Source organism: Microtus oregoni, unplaced genomic scaffold (genome assembly GCF_018167655.1).
Source record: "Microtus oregoni isolate MIOR12 unplaced genomic scaffold, Mior012 000028F_ref0000031, whole genome shotgun sequence".
Classification (NCBI taxonomy): Eukaryota; Metazoa; Chordata; class Mammalia; order Rodentia; family Cricetidae; genus Microtus; species Microtus oregoni.
In genome coordinates this window covers 7,152,842-7,172,504 of record NW_024543087.1, presented here as the reverse complement: position 1 = coordinate 7,172,504, position 19,663 = coordinate 7,152,842, and the positions used below count along the sequence as shown (strand labels likewise).

The window sequence follows — 19,663 nt, the reverse complement described above, 5'->3', positions numbered from 1 at the left end:
CGGAAAAAAAACAAAAAAAACAACAACAAAAAGAAGCTGAGGTGGGAACCAACCCAAAGCAACTAGTCACATGACATGACCTCCAATCAAGAGCAGAGAAAAACAAATGTACCCAGATTTCCTTGTTTGCTGCACCCAGCTCTTGGCTGGCTTTCTATGTTCAAATGTCTCAGAGTTCAGCCCATGAAATGGTGTTGCCCACATTCAGGATGGGACAGTTAACAACCATGACAATTCTCCTCAGGCTGCTCTGACCCAGGGAATCCCTGATCCAGACTGTGTTCCCTGGTGATCCTAAATTGTGTCAAGAACATTTCAAACTAACCAGCAATCTTCTTTCATTACCCACAACCTTCAGGAAACCCTAGAACTCAACAAATGTCTCAGAAGTTAGCCTTTCAGGGACTGAATATTGGTATTATGACAGGCTCAATAAACCAAGTTGTTCGTTATCTGATCCTTAGACCCTGAAACAAATGCCTCCTTTCTATGACAAAGAGAAGTTTGTGAGCTGAGTTGGTTAGGAACCTAAGTTTGGGGAGACTCTCCTGGATTATTTGGGTGATCTCTCACCCCCCTTCTCCCAAAGCACACGTTTTTGGAAAGGGGAGTGATGAAATACCAGACAGAGCTCAATGGGAAGATGGAGAAATGGAGGTTTGAAGATGCTGTATTGCTGGTCTCAATGACCAGAGACGGCCCACAAGCCAGTTGGCACAGAGAATCTATCACCAGAATTAGAAAAGCAAGCCACCCTTTTCCTACAGTCTCTTGAAGGCTCTTCAAAGAGCACCTCCCCACTGACTTCTTGATTTTGGCTCAGAGAGACTCATTCTAAACTTCTGACCTTCAGAACTGTTGGAGAATGCATGGTATTTTGAGTCCCCCCTCCCCATATCTGTGGTGGTTTGTTTCATCGGTCATGGGAAATTACCACAGTCAAATGGAGAAGGGCTCTGAGAAAATATTTGGTCAGGTTGAGGCTATGAAATCCTGAGATGTTAATAAGGCTATCGATTTCATGATACTAACTCGATGCTCCTGGGAAACCAGGATTCCCCTGTAGTATGGAAACAGAGGTCAAAGGAAGTCTGTTGAATCACAGGGCTGAGCATACACACACCATGTGGGCTAGCACTCCAGAAACCCCAGGAATTAGAGACCTGGGGCTATTTTAATCAGCTTGGTGAGTTCTATAAAAAGTCAAGGGTTTCATGAGGTAGGCAGAGCAACTGTGGCCCCACGAAAGGCCACTAAATAACACAACTAAAGAAAATCTCTGAGAATCCATGCAGACAAGATTCCAGTCCTGTGACTTGAAAGCACAAAACCTCCGTGGTCCCTAGGCTGCGTGGAAACTATGGGATCTCTTCTCACGTTTCTGCAGCCCCAAATATTCTATTTCAGCATGCAAAATGGATCCATGTGAGAATTACGAAATCATCGGTGTCTCCAGCGGGGTCACCCTAACCCAGCTTACAGTCTCCCGGTACTGAACCACTGACTTCCTTTCAGACGGGAGAGTTCTTTTCGCAAACCAGCAGGAGTGTTACGTGAGTGCTGATCTCAGAGTCAAGAGTCTAATGTCACCTGATCAAGCAGGGGATGGCAATTTGAGAGAGAGTTTAAATGCTGGATTAAAGGGAGGATGTCAAGTAAGCATCAAAGCTAATCCTTAGAATGTCCTTGAACTCGGAAATCTAATACTCATGATTCTTCTCAGAATGTTCTAATCTCCCACTTCTATTTTCCTTCCAGCTCCTGCCTCCCTTTACTCTCTGTGGTCTAACAAAAAGCAGCAGCAGTTGCTGGGTTTAAGGCAACAGAAAGTGGCTAGACAACCCCTAATTTACCATATAGTTCAGAAGACAGAGTAACACTTAGTTTTCAACCCTGCCCCCAGATGTAAAATGAAGAATTCTACAAATACAAAGGTTCCTCTAAGGAGTCACATGCACACTGAAATTAAATGATTAGAAAGAGCTAGAGCTAGGATCCAAACATGTCATTATTCTCGAGTGTAGACGAAGGCACTGAGATACTGTGATAAAAGACAATGCAGGAAATCAGCTACGTATGAAAGCTGGAGAAAGTTACGTAGCGCATCTTTGCATCTCTGGCCCCACCAGGAGCTGTGCAAATTGGGGCAAGAAACTTAACTTTTCTGAATTTAATTACACTAACCTTTAAAATGATGATGAGAACGATAATAACAATCTCCTTGAACTATTTTGGCAAAAGAGTATATATGACATATGTAAGAGGGCTCAGCACTTGGAAAATATTAAATGTGCAATAAATTTCAGCTACTTCTGATGACCTTGAGGCCAGTAAGAATACGAACAGAAATACTTTATTAAGTTTTGATTTGTCTTATTTTGGTTTGAAAAGTAATGACTGAAGGGAGAACTTAATCAGACATAGTAAACACGAAACCTGCTACTAGACAAATGCTTATGCAAGATATATGCAGATTTTATTATTATTTTGCTTTTATTTTGAGCATCACATGAATCCAGGGCTAGGAAAAAGTCCCTCTTGTCTCCCAGTGACATGCATGCGCAGGGGAAAGGTCTAATTTGACTCTGCTTCCTTACTGCTCTCTCTAATGCTTTACAGCAACTGGTTCTTAAAATATTTTAATGGGGATGCAGAGAAGGCTCAGTGCGTGAAGCGCCTGCCGTGCCATCCCGAGGATCTGAGTGCAATCCCAGCACACGTGGAAAACCCTGAGAATGGTGGGGCTTGCTTGTAACCCCAGCCCTGACGAAGAGGAGACAGGCAGACACTTGGGCCTCACTGGCCTGCCAGCCTAGCTAACTTGTCAGGGTCCAGTGAGAAACTCTGCCCCAAATCAAGGCGGATGGTCCATGAAGAGTGACAACTGAGTTTATCCTGGCCTCGATACATATTCACACTTACGTGCAATTACACATACATGTACAACCGCACAAACACTTTAGTGGTTTTCCACCACCCTTAAGTATAATCTTCTCGTCTAGATTGATGAAGCACAGCTTTCTGTGCGTGCTGGCCAGTTTTATGTCAGCTTGACAGAACCTAGCGCCATCTGAAGAGAGGAAATCTCTACTGAGAAAACACCTCCATGAGACGCAGTTGTAGGGTATTTTCTTAATTAGATTGATGGGGGAGGGCTCAGCCCATTGTGGTTGGTGCCAGCCCTGGATTGGTGGTCCTGAGTTCTATAAAAAAGCTGGGCAAGCCATGAGGAGCAAACCAGTAAGCAGCACCCCTCCATGGCCTCTGCATCAGCTCCTGTCTTCAAGTCCCTGTCCTAAGTTCCTTCCCTGACACTTCTATAACCTTTTCTCCCCAGCTTGCTTTTGGTCATGGTGTTTCATCGCAGCAACGGTAACCCTAACCAATGTGGCTTCCCCTTTCTCTCTGACCTTACCTTCCTTCTATTCTCCTCTCTTCAGGCTCCTTCATGTGAACTCTTTCCTGCTTGGCTTTCTCTTTCTCCTGAGCTCAGCACTGACACCCATCCTTGTCACTTACCTGGAGTCCAGAGAATGACTTACCTGCCCACCTAATCTCAAAGTAGCGCCCACTTGTTTTCCAACACATCAATCTAGAGTGAGTCTCTGCATTGGATTTACCACTGCTAAATACTGTTCTTATTCCTTTGCTTCTTTTACGTGTGTGTGTGTGTGTGTGTGTGTGTGTGTGTGTGTGTGTGTGTGTAAGCAGTAGCATTCTTTAGACAGGAAGAACATAATAATAGTGAATAATTATAAATGAAAAATAATGCTGATTTTGATGAAAGAATAAGAACAGTTATTAACAATCTTCTTACAAGCTATTTAAAAATGCCTAAAACTGTCCTCACACATATATTCTTATTTATTTATTGAATAATTCATTTATTCATATAACTACTTATAGTTCAGGATGACGTCCTGCCACCACATCCCAGGTGTCTGAATCACAGCTGTGCACCACCATGGCTGGTGTATGCAGTGCTGGGAACTGAACCCAGGGCTGTGTGTAAGTTGTAAGAGCACTGGATTAACAGAGCTGCCTTCCATCTCTCGTGCATAGAGCCTTTCACATGTTAACCAGACACCAGAAGTCTACTCCCGAGTCAAGAGCTCCCTGCAACTTAAATGACAGTTAGTTCCACATTGCCTTCGAACCAAGTCATACTAATTCTCGGTTTGAACAAATCACCTGAGACGTCTCTCGTGCGTCCTTACCACACATTGCTTCAATTTAAAAGCTCTACATACTTTATAAGTTCATGAAGTGGTGACCGGGTGGTAAGGAATGGGAATCTCCAATCAACCTTTAAACGGCTGCAGATCCCACATCTACCTGGGCTGACCAGCCAGAGGATGCCTTATGAACCCTACCCAGAACTGTGTTCAGCCCTCTAGCGGTCACCAGAGACCACCCTCCCAGTGAACAGCCACCACAGGCTTTTTCAAGGACACACAATGCAGTTTACAATAACACAAAAACCTTACCATGGTTCAATTAAATCACATGAAAGACACAGCAGCAAAAACAGGCTCCTTATTCTAGAAGGTTCTCGGATTCCCTGAGTTTTCTTTTCCATGACTAGGGTTTATTTTCCCTGCCCTTTAAGTCACTTATACCAACAACTAGAGCTCTATATAGTGGTAGCTGCAAAATATTTCTGTCTGTTTACATTTCTACAAATATATCAAAAAGACCAGGGAGGAAAGTGTGAGTGTCCAGGATCCTCTAACTTTTCTCTCATTTTAAGACTCTTTTCCCCCTAGCACAACAGTGACCAACTAGATTCTTAATCAACAGCCAAGAGGAAGCCAGAAGAATCAAACCAGAAATAGCCACACACCCAGTCTCCCCAGCGCACCAATCTGAAAACCGTGGTAATCTGTACCACCTAGGAGCAACTCTGAATAAAATATCAGCTGTCACCAGAGGCCATCCAAACATTTACCCTCTAACTGCTTTAAGACATTCCCATCGCCCACTTATTCTACTCAAGAACAGTATATCTGTAGGAAAACAGCCCATCTCACAGAAAGACCAACTTAAAATATAACTGCGCGGAGCATCCAAATACAGAGAGGTGGGGTACTTACCGCAGGGTGCCCAGTGCAGTAGGTGTAGCTGGCATGAGACTGGTAGTGTAAGCTCGCTCTTGGGAAGGAGTATGTGTTCCAGGCAGGTTGGCTGCTGCTCCATTGGGAGCTGAAGCCAGGGCTCATGGTCACTCGTGACTTGCTCGTTGGATAGGCTCTCACTGTGGAGTTAGACTGTGGAGAAGAAAGAGATGTGGTGTAAGGACAGCTCTGTGCACGCCAGCTCTACAGCCTCATGCATTCTTCTGGGTGGACAGGGCAGACAACTCAGCTAGCCTTGGAAATGGCAGCTGGCAGTGGAAGAGACATTGACTACTCTTCTGATTGAGATTAAAGCGTTCCCCACTATATAAAAGTTTTGCCTGGATTGCCAAGCACAGAACCTCATTGACACTTATTGCTTCAAAACCGTTTTCCCCCTAGCTACAACGTGCAACTCCGTCCTTTAGAAACGAGTAATGCTTTGGTGGGGATAGCGACAACCCTACCTTCCATTACATAAATGACCTTCAGCACAGCGGTCACCTTGGAAGCCACCGTGAGTCTCATTCTCATGTGGTAAATCAGAATTTGATTAGGAGGATCAGACTAAAACACAGATTGCTGCCAAACTCTAAGTGGCCTTCATATTTCGTGGATCTATTGCTCTCTCGGGGAGACACCAGCAGAAGTCTGGGCACACTCCAGTAGCTCGCTATCAAACCGCCTCGAGATAGCAACATGGTGCAGGGCTTGATATGGCCATTTATGTTTAACCTGCTCGACCCATGTCACTGAAAGTGGAAGAGTGGTAAAATATTAATTCCCCAGATGCCAAGATGGCTGATCACAATGACATACGGGGTAAAATATATGGAAAACAAAAGTCCCTTGTTGTCTCCTTTGTCCTCGGATGGCCACAGCACAGGAGGCATATAATGGCTTCTTTTCAGAGAGCTTTCTCTGTCATCAGATTGTGAGAACCACTTACCCCAGCAGCAGAGTGGCTTCCACAATAAATTCTATTTATAAATCCATGGCGCTTGCCAACTCAATCACAGGGAAAATGTGCTAATCATATTGCTATTATAGTCTGTAAATCCAGTGGGGAAGAAGCTTGCATCTGAGATCCCGAGTTCCCTGTGGGCTAGGTTCTGATATCAGATACCTAGATTAACAATTTTTTGAGGATATGTCTTAGCACCTTGGGATAACTAGTCCTGGAGAGCAAGTCAGTCCTTTAAAAGGAAGAATGAAATCTTAATCCAGAGATGAATGAATCCATTTAAACTACAGAAGAACCACGAAACACCATGCCCCTCACCCACTGTCATGATAACCACCTATGTGGTCCACAGAGGTCAAAGGTCAGTAAGAAATGCAGACACATTCATAAGGCATATTTACCAAGGGACTGAGCGATGGCTTAGTCAGTAAACGGCTTACCACACAAGCATGGGGACCTGAGTTTAGATTTCTAGACCCACATAAAAGCTAGGTGCCCGGAGAGCAATCAGGGTTCCCTGTCCTGTGGGAAGTCCAAGGACCACCCACCTCCATCCAGGTCTAGTAAGGTGAGCATCCAAACTGCCTAGGCTCCCACAATCAAGGGAGGGGGAGGAAAATGGGAGGCGGTGGCGGGGAGGAGGCAGAAATCTTTAATAAATAAATAAATATAAAAGAAAAAAGAAAAAAATTAATAAGTAAGAAAGAAAATGGTAAAGAAAAATAAAGACATTACCCATAAAAAAAGAAAAAAAAAAAAAACTAGGTGCCGAGAAAGGATCCTACTCTAAACTTCCCTTGGCTCCAAAACAGCTTCACTTCCTGCCCCCTGGAAATCACCACCTTCAGTAGCTCCTTCATGACTCCGTCTAGCCCATGGTTAGGTTCTTGTTTCCACATTTACATGAGTCAGAAACCTGACCCTATACAGGGAAGTTGGTAGCAGCCCTCCTCTCCTAGTTCAGTAATGGCGGTCATTCTCTCAGTGACCACAGGGCAGGCAGGGTGGCCATTCTTCTTCACATTCTGTTCCCCATCTGTTGTACCATTCACACTCAATCTGCGTCTCTTGTCTGGTGTCATTTCTCTTATCTCTCTGTGTGTGTGCCGGGGTGTACACAAGTATGAACACACACACATACATAAACAACTAGAGAGCAATTATGTAGTTTACTTTCTCTTAAATTCCAACCCCCAGTTGTAAGCTATCTGCTGGATAGGATATAAAACTGTTGATCACCTAAAGGAAACCAAAATTTAAATTATCACACACAAAATTCAGTGGGTTAACTGCTGTACTCTAAACCTTTCTCTCCCCCATAACCAGCTTTTCAAAAACATCACAGATACATTTTGAAACCAACTGCTTGGAAGTCTTAGCATTGTTGACTCATTTCCAGTGTCCATGACCGGTGTCACTGAATCCTTTTGAAAAGTTTCAGTAGTTCCTAAACTGTTTTGGCCTCTCTAGTCCCACATCGCTCTCTGTAGTTAAGGGCTCCATCAGTTCACAACAGGACCGCTGAAATGGAATGACAGCCTGCCACCCTCGGCCTTGACAGACCCTCCACAGCACGACACTAGAGTCGGACTTTCTGCAAGCAGGCCTTTACAGTGTTTCTCCGAGCTGACAAATGTTCAGTACGTTTTTCAGCATGTTAATGTCTCTTGACCCCTCTTTCCCTTCTAATTTTATGCTAATTGATGCCTTAAAGGCAATTACTGTGTCCTTCTATGTAGAGGATCTATTACAAAACGATTGCCTCTCTGTCTTTGTATCTTACATAAAACACTAAGTGTCCATACTTTTCCTTTGAAACAATAACAAGGGCTTTAAAACATTGTCAATTGACTAGATTATCCTGCCATTAACAATCTGAAAGGCAATGTACAAAAAAGAAAAGAAAGGAAAAGAAAAGAAAAGGAAAGGAAAGGAAAGGAAAGGAAGACACTGGGATCACTAGAGGGCTGGTCAGCAGGAAAATGCAAAGCAACACTGTAAGAATATACTAGGTCTTTACCAGCTCAAACCAGAGTAACAAAATTAAAATGAGCAGCAACACTAAATGTTGGCATGTGTTGATGGACCTTTACACACTGCTAGTGAGAAGAGCACTTAGCAAAACTACTTTGGAGAAGTGTGTGTATGTGTGTGTGTGTGTGTGTGTGTGTGTGTGTGTGTGGTGTGAAACATGAATCATACTTCCACAATATGATCCAACAATTGTACCCTTAGTCTTTTTCCCAAAAGAAAGCCACATAAATACAATAAGATTTTCTATGAATAGGATTAGTGGGGAAGCTACTATTATTTTTGCTAAATGGTCATGCCAAACTGCCTTCTAATTATTTCATGTTTATTCTGACAGATCTATTCAACTCTCAAGCTTTGTCAGGAAAACTTCCTTTTGTGATGGGTAGCAGTTAATGCAGAGATTCATTCGTGGTCAGCATGCTGAGAATAAATGACCAAGTGCTCAACACTAAATAAGACTTCTGTCTCGACCCAGTCTTGCCCAGAAGGTTCAAGGGACATTGTGGAAGAAGGGTTGGAAAGAAGGTAGGAAAAGGAGGCTTGAGGATCCCTGCTGTGTGACATGTGTCACAGGTCGGGACATGGCTGGGGCACTTGAGAATGCGCAGCAGTTCTGTCTACCTGCACATGACCTGCATGACATCAAACCAATCGAACGAGCATGCCTGGGGGAGGGGCTCCCGAGACCCCATCCTTTGAGGAACTACTGACAGGTGATGGCTGCTAGGGGCGGGAATATTATTCATGTTTAGGGGTGTGGCCGCTGCTCCAGTGGACAGTCCCACACCTATGTGTGTATGCTAACTGAACTCAGTGGGACAATTTAAAAACAGATAAGGACATGATGTTAGGAGCAAAACTTTCAGGGAATTCAAATGGGAAAGAGGGGAATAGATAAAAATCAAAGTATGTTGTATATGTGTTTGAGAGTCTCAAAGAATAACTAAAATATTATTTTAAAAGATGACAATTGGTTTATTCACAATATCTCCAATTGGAAAATTGTCTTAAAGCTACAAATTGAAGAATAGATTTTTTTTAAAAAAATTGAGATATACTTATAGTATGGGATACTTTTTTTAGCTATCAATATGAAAAGATTCCTGGTACACACCAAAATCATAACACATTGAAGATGACAGGAACAGAAGAATAGTATATATGGTATCATTTATATAAGGTCTGAAATGAAAAAAAAATATGTATATAAGTAGTCATTCCTAACCAAGGAGCTATCCAACTGACAACCACTTGTACAGGAAAGATTAGTCTTCTCCCATACAGTCTCACTGAGTATATAAAAGTCCCATTCTTATTTAGCTTCTCTAGAATCATGAATTATAGGCTCAATGTCCTTTATTTATAGCTAGAAACCAAATATGAGTGAGTACATCCCATGTTCCTCTTTTTGGGTCTGGCTTACCTCACTCAGGATAGTGTTTTCTATTTCCATCCATTTGCATGCAAAATTCAAGAAGTCCTTGTTTTTTACTGCTGAGTAGTGCTCTAATATGTATATATTCCATACTTTCTTCATCCATTCTTCCATTGAAGGGCATCTAGGTTGTTTCCAGGTTCTGACTATTACAAACAATGCTGCTATGAACATATCTGAGCATATACTTTTGTTGTATGATAGGGCATCTCTTGGGTATATTCCCAAGAGTGGTATTGCTGGGTCCAGGGGTAGGTTGGTCCCGAATTTCCTGAGAAACCGCCACACTGCTTTCCAAAGTGGTTGCACAAGTTTGCATTCCCACCAGCAATGGATGAGTGTACCCCTTTCTCCACACCTCTCCAGCAAAGGCTATCATTGGTGTTTTAAAGAAAAACATATAGGCATCCTCCTGAATAATAACCTTCTTCAGGCGATGAAAGGAGACAGAGACCCACATTGGAGCACCGGACAGAAATCTCAAGGTCCAAATCAGAAGCAGAAGGAGAGAGAGCATGAGCAAGGAACTCAGGACCGCGAGGGGTGCACCCACACACTGAGACAGTGGAGCTGATCTATTGGGAGCTCACCAAGGCCAGCTGGACTGGGTCTGAAAAAGCATGGGATAAAACAGGACTTGCTGAACATAGCGGACAATGAGGACTACTGAGAACTCAAGAACAATGGCAATGGGTTTTTGATCCTACTGCACGTACTGGCTTTGGGGGAGCCTAGGCCAGCTTGGATGCTCACCTTAGTAGACCTGGATGGAGGTGGGTGGTCCTTGGACTTCCCTCAGGGCAGGGAACCCTGATTGCTCTTTGGGCTGATGAGGGAGGGGGCCTTGATTGGGGGAGGGGGAGGGAAATGGGATGCGGTGGCACGGAGGAGGCAGAAATCTTTAATAAATAAATAAATAATAAATAAATAAATGGAAAAAAAGTCCCTTAAGGGCAAGGCCACATACCTAGCAGTAGCAGGCAACACAAAATCAACTCACTGGTAATTTTGGATATTTCTTTGTGGGGGTATCTTATATTGCTTTGTTTGGGCATTGTTTGCCTTATTAGTATTTGGCTTAGATATTATGGTCTCCAATTTTGTACTTTTATGTTGTGTGTGTGTGTGTGTGTGTGTGTGTGTGTGTGTCTTGTACCCTTACTGTTCTTAAATTTGCCTGCTATTTTTTTCTAAAGAGAGAGAGAAATAAAACATTGAGTTTGATAGATGGGTGGGTGGCGAGGACAGTCTGGGAGGAGAAGGGGGAGGGAAACTGATCAGAATATATTATATGAAAATATTTATTTCCATAAATCAGAAAAACACACGGCATATAAGAAAAGAAACCGGAAAGTGATTGTTGAGCTGGTTTAAAGGGAATTATTTCAGAAGGAAAATAAGAATTTTCCATGGAAACAGAAATATTTGCTGTCTTATTTGGGGACCAGTGTATGGATGCACACAATTGCCAACAATCACCCAAGTGAACAGTTAGCACCTGTGCCCTTTACCGTGTCTTAATTATATTTCAATCAAAGAAAAACTTGCAGTGTTGCAAAGGCAGCAAAAACATGAATCTGCAAAGATAACAAAGGGAAGAAATGGCTTGGAATCCAGAGGCCCTGTCATCCAGAGAGCCTCATTTCCTGCACCCTGGAATTGGCTAATCTGAGTCCCACTATCATTCCTCTCCTTGGCACACCCTCTACGAGCCATGCCAGGGAGCATGTGACAGCCCAAAGGCAGGAAGCCAGTGGAAAGAGCAAAGAGGCTGGACAAAGGGTTTTCACAAAGCCAAGAGCTGGCAGCTCTGCCACTGTGTCTGCCAGGCCCGGGGTCAGGCCTGGTAAAGAGAATGAAATAGACCAATGGACAAAAGAGCTCTCCCCGGCTTCCAGAGGCAATGGTGGTGCTATCCATGCTGTAGTGCTAGTAAAAGAGGTAGCAGAAAGCAGAAGGGAAACACACTCGGAAAAGGAGTAGTGTAGGGGCTGGGGACTTAGTGTGGCTGGTAGGCTGATTGCTTAGCAAATCGGAAGCCCTGGGTTTCCATTTTCAGTACCATATACACTGAGTGTGGGAGGGGTACATTCCTGAAATTCAGCACTCAGGAAGTGGAGGCAGAAGGACAGGAAGTCCATGGTCACCCCCAGAGTCAAAATAGTGAGTTCAAAGCCAACTTAGGCTACAGGGTACCTCATCTATAAGAAAGAGGAGAGATTTGAGAGAAACGAAGGAGAGCAAGAAAGAAAGGGGGGGAAAGGAAGGGAAGGAGGAAAGAAAAGGGAAGGAAAGGGAATGAAGGAGGGAGGGAAGAAGAGTGTAAGGAGAGGGGGGAAGAAGAGGAGAGGTGGGGAAGAGAGAAAGAAAGCATAAAAAGAAGCAACAAGAAAAGGAGGGTTTATAGAAAAAATAAAAGATTGTTGTGAGTCAGAGGCATGTGAACCGCTCTTTTTACTGACTCCTCTCCTCGTTGGTGGTATGATTGTCTTGTGTTGTATGCAGTTTTCCTGGGAAGAACCCAACAGATGGCTACTCACCATACATGACAATAATGACAGAGCATTGATAACAAAGCGACATTAAGGGTCCAATCTGAGTCAATTGGGTAAGTCAATGCTTTGACTGGGCTTAAGTTACTTACTGAACATACATAACCCCCAAATAGCTATACCACATCAAAGTCCCACCCCAGTATGGATGATGCCCCTCCCATAATGGTCTGCATAGACGGAGATTCTCCTCAGTCTTTCATTTTCTAAATACCCTCCTGGCTCCCAAGGTCAGGAAACCTGTGTAGCTTGAGTAAAATTACAAACAACTGGGAGGGTGGAGTAAGCCAGAGTGTCTGGGCTCTTAAGACCATCCCCACCCGTGTCTGTGGGGAATATCAACAGGTCTCAGCTGGTGGGGGCCTTTTGTTAAGTATCCTAGTGCGTTGATGAAGATGCTGAAGCTGTCATGTTGGGAGGATAGTGTTTGATATCATCACAGACAGCAGTACTGAACCTATTATCAGTGACAATGTCATCTCCAACCCAACTTGCTCACATTTGTGTCCCTTCCTCATTGCTAGGACCTGGCTAGGGAGGCCACTGTCATGGATACAGTCAGTCCTGGGTTCCAACAGGGAAAAAGCAACAAGAAGATGCTTGCTATCATCAATATTCCCCAGCAGACAGAAATTTCAAGATAATTCCAGAAATAGTCAATAAGCTCACATTAAATTGTTTTGGGTGCATTCTAGTGGTAGCTTAAAATACTGCTAAGTTAGTCTTTGGGAAAATTTTGTATTTGTATAGTAAACAACAAGAAAGTCCGTGGAATAAATTGTCTGTAGTCTCTGGGTAGATTAATAGATGGCAACTGAGGCAGGATGTCCCCGAGCCTTGGAAGCTCTGCTAGCATTCCCGACTCCTTCTCATCCATTTCCTTGCAAGATTTAGTCATTCCAGATGACATCTCAACTTGAGCCTGGCAGAGACAAGCTGTCTCCTGAACTGGCCCATACGAACCAGAAGTCTCCTGGAAAAACAGGCTCAGCCCATAGTGAACCACACGTCTCTACTGGGCATCTGAACTAAGGAGAGAAAGTTCTAACAGAATGGGTGTGAGTTGAGGGGAAAGAGAGGAGAGAAGGCTGCCAAAAGGCAAGGAGACAGAGGGACTATCCCGGAGCCGTTCTTTTCATTTTGGACTCTGGTTCTCGTAGGTCCCAAACACCATATGCTATAGTCCTTTTCTCAAATATGAACATCTTTTCTGCTTAGGTGGCACTGAGAGAAACTGCAGTTCGGGTACCACTCACTGGGCAGATGAAGGAGGAACACTGCAGAAAGCAGCAGCAGAGGGAAAGCCCATGTGGTGAAAAGGCCAGCTCTCCAGGCCACACGGCATGCAGGGGGCCTGGACATCACTACGGGGACACCCCCTTTCTCCTACTCTGGTTTGAATGGGGTTCCTTTTCTGACACTCCCACGGAGCTTCCTCTGTCACGTTCCTTCACACTCCACAGTAAAACATACAGTTATCTTTGTCACCAATTCAGCATTTCCAGATTGTATTAGGCGTTTGATCACACTCCACTTGAGAGACAAAGGCAAGAGGAGGGTTCAAAGTTATCTCTAACGACACAATGAATTAGAAGCCAGCTGCGGCTACATGAGGGCATGTGTATCTGTGTGTGTGCATATGTACCTTCATATGTATATGATGCATATGTATGTACACAGGAAAGTGAGGCTGCAAAACCACTGAGAATTCAAGGCCAACCTGGGCTACATGCTGAGACCTGGTTAAAAAACAGTATCTGTTTGTGTACTGATAGTGAGCTTCTACAGCTAAAAATTATATAAAAATTATTTAGACCCATATATTTTTATAGTATATAAAATATACTATAAAAATCCAACCAACATGGATATTTTTGCAGCAGTCTGCATAAACACTGTACATGTATGTACACACACACATACATAAATTGACATACAATACACAGATACATACATATGCCCACACACCAAAATTCTCAAGCAACCACAGTGGATTTTTAGATAAACAGATGTTAACATGAAGTTCACAGAGAGGCTAAATGGTTTCCTGTGTGTGTTTATTTCCCGTATTGCCAATAAGGAAGTCCAAAGAGGACACTTTCTTCCCAACAACTCAAGAGTTTCAATAGGTTTTTTCAAAGATTCCCTCCGCACCCTGTGCCCCAAGCGAAGCATTCCTGCTGTGGGGCTTCTGAAGATTTCACTCATAACAGCTGAATGGGGAGCCTCAATGGGCAGTAAAACCCACACCAAACCTCTCTTTGCACCCCATGTGGGGACAAGAGGTGACTTTGTTCCCTTACAAAGGCTGGATAGAGGGAGCGACAAACTGGCCCTATGGTCTAAGGAGTTTTCTTTCAAACAAATCCTTTTAAAGGGATCTAAATCATGCCACTCACAAGGAGGCTGCACAAGGAACTGAAGGAAACCTTTTAGCTCAATCATAGCCCCAGCCTGAGGAACGGCAATTATGTAGTCTCTTCCTTGGCATGTCCTCTCTTACATTCCTCCAACAGGACTGCCTTGTTTAGTGTCACATTCGCCTCTCTGAAGAGAGGAAAGTGTCCTGTTACTGTTCCTCCCCTGACCAAAAAAAAAAAAAAAAAAAAAAAAAAGAACTTCTCTTTCTCCTCCTTGATATGACTTGCTTTATGATAGGTGAGCATAAGATCAGCGGTGCCCCCCTTTTACAAAACTGTCTTAAACCACAGTGCTTTGGGACACTTAATTGTATTATGCCTGTGGTATTTCAGCCTACATTTTCAGCACTTTAGAGAACAGCATAGAGTCTGAGGAGATGGCTCAGTGGACGAGTGTCCTTGCTATGCAAGCATTAGGACTCGATTTGAATCGGCAGCACCTCCACAGAAACCAGATGTAGCTGGGGATGCCTGCAACATCAGCATGGCATTGCTTTCCTTAGGATTACAACTGCTGGGATAAACACAAGGACCAAAAGTAAGCTGGGGAGGGAAGGGTTCATTTGGCTTACACTTTCTTATCTCTTGGTGACCAAAGGAAGTAAGGACAGAAACTGGAGGAGGGAGCTGATGCAGAGGCGATGGAGGGATGGTGCTTATTAGCTTGCTCACATGGCTTACCCAGCCTGCTTTCTTATAGAACCCAGGACCACCCACCCAACGGTTGCCCCAGCCACAATAGACTGGGCCCTTCCACATCAATTACTAACTAAAAAGGGGCCTCCAGGCTTGCCTGCAGCCAGATCTTATGAAGGCATTTGACTCATTTGAGGTTCTATTCTCTCCAGTGACGATAGCTTGTGTCAAGTTGACATGAAGCTCGCCAGTACAGGGTGCTGAGACAAGAGTAATCCAGGAGTTTGCTGCCCCAGAAATCAGTCTAGCTCCAGTGGAGAACTTGTGGCTGCATGAGAGACCCTCAAGGCATCAACGCAGAGAGCTATTCAGAATATACACCTGTGTACATACAAATCACACAGGAAATAGACAAATAAGTCCATTAATTAGGAGTAGAATGTGGTAGAACCTTTCTCATGTTCTACTAGACCTGTTTGAGGTCCTGGCAAACTATACTGGGTTTGTGCAGCCCCTATAGCAATGATCTACACAGAAAATGTACTGTTAGTTAAGTCCTCTAACCTGAATCTACCTGGCCCAGGTAGCTTTGGGCTCACCCCACTGGACCAGACTCTTTCCTACAAACTGAGAATTGCCACTTCATACCTTGGGAGCCTCCCTGAGAGCAGAGTGAGAGGAAGCTTTGTGACAACCATGGAACCCTGGAGACGAGGAGGACTTTCTGATGCAAATGGAAGAGGCAGACTCTAGGGTTCCCTCCATTGCTTTCTCACACCCAGTGAGGCAATGGTCCAGTCGGTATCATGGAGATGCGGAGAAGCTTGGATTCAAATGAATATCATCTTTTTCTATTTTCCGTTATGTGAGTTTGAGTAAGTTCCTTCCCAGCTCTGAAAATCCCTGTTCACTGTTCAGCCAAGGGGATTAAAATGAAAAGAGATACGTGAGATACTATGGTACCTACATAGTTTTCCAAGAAAACATGATGGGAAAAAGAGAGGTGGGTTCATCTGGTAAAGGCTCAGGGCCACACAGCCAGATGGCCTTAATTCAAATCACAGGATACAGACATGCAGACAGTGGAGAGAGAGAGAGAGAGAGAGAGAGAGAGAGAGAGAGAGAGAGAGAGAGAGAACAGAGAGAGAGAACTAAATTAAATAAGAATTAAAGAAAAAGAACACACAGAGAAGAGAAACAGTGAGAGACAAGGGGTCTCTAAACCCAGGCTGCGATAATCATAGCAAGCTCGGCCTGCTCCAGCCCTTTATCCTGTTCAGCCACTACAGAATCTCCACCCTTCTGCATTGCTTCCTTTGCTTCCTTACCTGTATAGCTGGAGCAACAGACGCTATCTTAGAACAATTACCACAACACTGAATAAGCTGAAACATAAGCAACAGTGCCTTGAATGCCATAAATGCTAATTATATTTATTATTGAATTTAAAAGTTACAGCTTGCATTTTACTTAAGATCTGTTTTGGGCATGGATGTATGCCTGTGCATGTGGGGTGGTGAACATTTGTGTACCGGTGCATTTGTATGTAGGGGTCAGAGGTCAAACTTGTGTAGTTGCTCAGGGGACACCCACTTAGTGCCTTCTTTCGAGACAGAATGTCTCCAGCCTAGTGCTCGTCATGTGGGCTAGATGACGGGCTGGTGAGTCTCAGGGACCCACCTTTCTGTGCCTGCCCAGTGCTGGGATTGCATGGCCATTTCACCAGGTCTGACTTTTCAATATGAGTTCTGGGAACTGAACCCAGGTCCTTGTGCTTGCAAAGCAAGTAGTTTGACTATGATACTTCCACAAACATATATTTAATTTCTTTTTAAAAAGCAATAGAGACATATAACCTTGTTTGGGGACTAGAATTTGTGGAGCCATTCTCTCCTCCTCTCCATTGTTCTCTTTCACGGTCCCTTTTCCCCTGGTAGATGAAAAACAAGGAAGGATAAAGGGAAGGCTTGAGGATGAGAGCAAGGGATAGAAGAACAGTGCGTTGTAAAGACTTGCCACTTGTATTTTAATAAAACACTGATTGGCCAAGTAGCCTAGCAGGAAACAGAGGCAGAGCAACCAGAATAGGAGAATTCTGGGAAGAGGAAAGGCTGAGTCTGCAGTTGTCACCCACAGAGGAAGCAAGATGAGAATGCCTCACTGATAAAATGTACCTAGCCACGTGGCTTACACAGACAAGAATTATGGGCTAATATAAGTTACAAGAGTTAATAAGAAGCCTAAGCTAATGGGCCAACCAGTTTATGATTAATGTAAACCTCTGTGTGTTTCTTTGGGACTGAACAGCTGCGGGACCAGGCAGGACCCAAATCTCTGTCAACAGGACGGGCAGGAGAAAGGAGACAGAAGAGAAACAGAAGTAAAACTGAAAAAGGAAACCAACTTGGCACAAACTAACTTCTTTACCTCTGAGTAACAGACTCAGTAGTCATTTTTTCTTTTCACACCCGACGGCTCTTCACATCTTGCTCCTGGCTCAGTGCACACTCAATGAGCCCAGGCACACCACAGCTACTGCCTGAGTGTTCTGGAAGTTAAAGTCACATAGAATGTTCCCAGTGAACAGTCCCACAGCCCCAGAGTGACTGAGACTGGAATGGGCTGATTTCCCCAAATGAAATTAGCCTATAAAAATGACAATAAGATGAATGGAAAATGACTCTACCGTCCTTTGAAGCAGCTTCACACCGATAGCAAAGCTACTTGAAGGTCCTGATGCTGGACCTTCAGCAAGAGCAGCCCCAGAGTTAGGAAGCTGCTCTTATGGTACCTGCTCTCCTTTTAGTAACCTCTGCTTCCCACGAATCACCCATCTGGTCAGTCGCCCAACACCTACTTAATGAGGAACTGTAGTGAGCCAGGCATGGAGTACAGGTGGAATTACTTACAACCAAGAGGCAAAAAGACACACACCTACCTCTACGTTCATAGAGAACAGTAATTAATAAGGAAATCAGGCATTTAGGGGAATGTGAAACAGTGATGTTTGGCGTAGGTTCATGGGCCCAGACTTAGAAAGCTCTGTGCTGGGGGTTGGGATAAATCAATCACGGCAACCACACAAATGAATGGAGTTGAGACCAGAGAGCTTAACTCTATTCATAGTTATTAAGGTGATGAGCTGATTTAATTATGCCCAATGTCCAAGAAAATTAATTCCCATTGGCCAAAACCATAAGAAGTGTTTTTGGTTTTTTGTTTTGTTTTGTTTTAGTGGAAAATTCCATTAACTGACTGCCCTCCAGCTGCAGAGCATGACAGAGTACCCTGAGTGGCTGCCTCTAGCTTTAACTCCCTCTATATTAGCACCGCTCACTACGCTCCCTCTGCAAAGGCATTGAGAACTTGACGTTTTCATTCTAAGCAAACAATGCCCTCTGCAGAAGCCATGAAAACCATCACAGACTGAGGCTGCCTGCAGTATCAGAAAACCAAAGGGACAAGGATCGTTCTAACCCAGCAACTGTCCTGTCCATCGTCAACCACAGTGGCCACCTCCCCCCCATCCATCCTCTCCAAGGACACCTGCCTAAAGTCACGTGTCTCTAATGCTCTTGGTTCCACACTGTGAAGCATTATGGGTTTGTTATGTGCTGGTACCATCAAACAATTTAGTAGCTGTGTGTGGGTGAGCTACTGCACTAGGTCTCCGGAAGAGGCCGGAAGTGATGGGTTTAAACCCGAGTCAGCATTCTGCTTGCATCCATCGCAAGAGTATACCAAAGAGGCTGCCTCTGACCACCTCTCGGGCCACATTCTCTGAATTTCCACATGGTCCACTGAAAAGTGAGGCACTATGTGAACACTTACTAAACCTCTAACTTTTGGGAAGATGTTAACTAGCCTTCTGTTTGACTATCATACAAGATCTCTAATCACTTTAAGTTGCACAATTTTTTGAGTATATTTATAAATATATTCATATCTTATACTGTCACACATATTTTTTACAATCCTTGAAGCCAGATTTAAACATTTCTTCTTTAAAGGAAGACAGTGAAGCTTTTTGGCTTTCTCAGCTTACTGTTTCATTACTGTTGAACTCTGTCACTGCAGGGTGTACACACACACACACACACACACACCATAGGAAATCTGGTAAAAAGTGAGTGTAACACAGTTTTCTAGCTTGCTTCTCAGTTGCTGTAACAAATCCCTGACCAAAAGCAACGTGGGAAGGAAAGGTGTTCCTTAAGCTTCTAGTTTACGGTCCGTCACAGATGGAAGCCAAGACAAGCACTCAAAGTGCAAATCTGCAGGAAGCAATTGAAACAGAGGATGGAGGAATGCTGCTTCCTAGATTCTTCTGGGTTCATGCCCATCCACCCTTCTTACACAGCTCAGGACCACCTGGCTAAGTATGACGTCATCCACAGTGGGCTGGGTCCTCTAGATTAATCAGAAATATCTGTGCCACAAACAAGCTCACAGGGCAATCTGATGGCAGCAATTCCTCAACTGTGGTTCCCTCTTCCCAGATATGTCAA

General features: G+C 43.9%; 1 protein-coding gene across 8 annotated transcripts in view; it reads right to left on the bottom strand.

The window, feature by feature from the left end:
* Positions 1–19,663, bottom strand: part of Rbms3 (RNA binding motif single stranded interacting protein 3) — a 1,319,552-nt gene that overhangs the window by 772,828 nt on the left and 527,061 nt on the right. For all 8 annotated transcript variants that reach the window (XM_041676984.1, XM_041676985.1, XM_041676986.1 and 5 more), the window contains exon 2: positions 5,094–5,267. In XM_041676984.1, the coding sequence (XP_041532918.1) occupies positions 5,094–5,267 (174 nt within the window). The remainder of the gene's footprint in view (positions 1–5,093; positions 5,268–19,663) is intronic.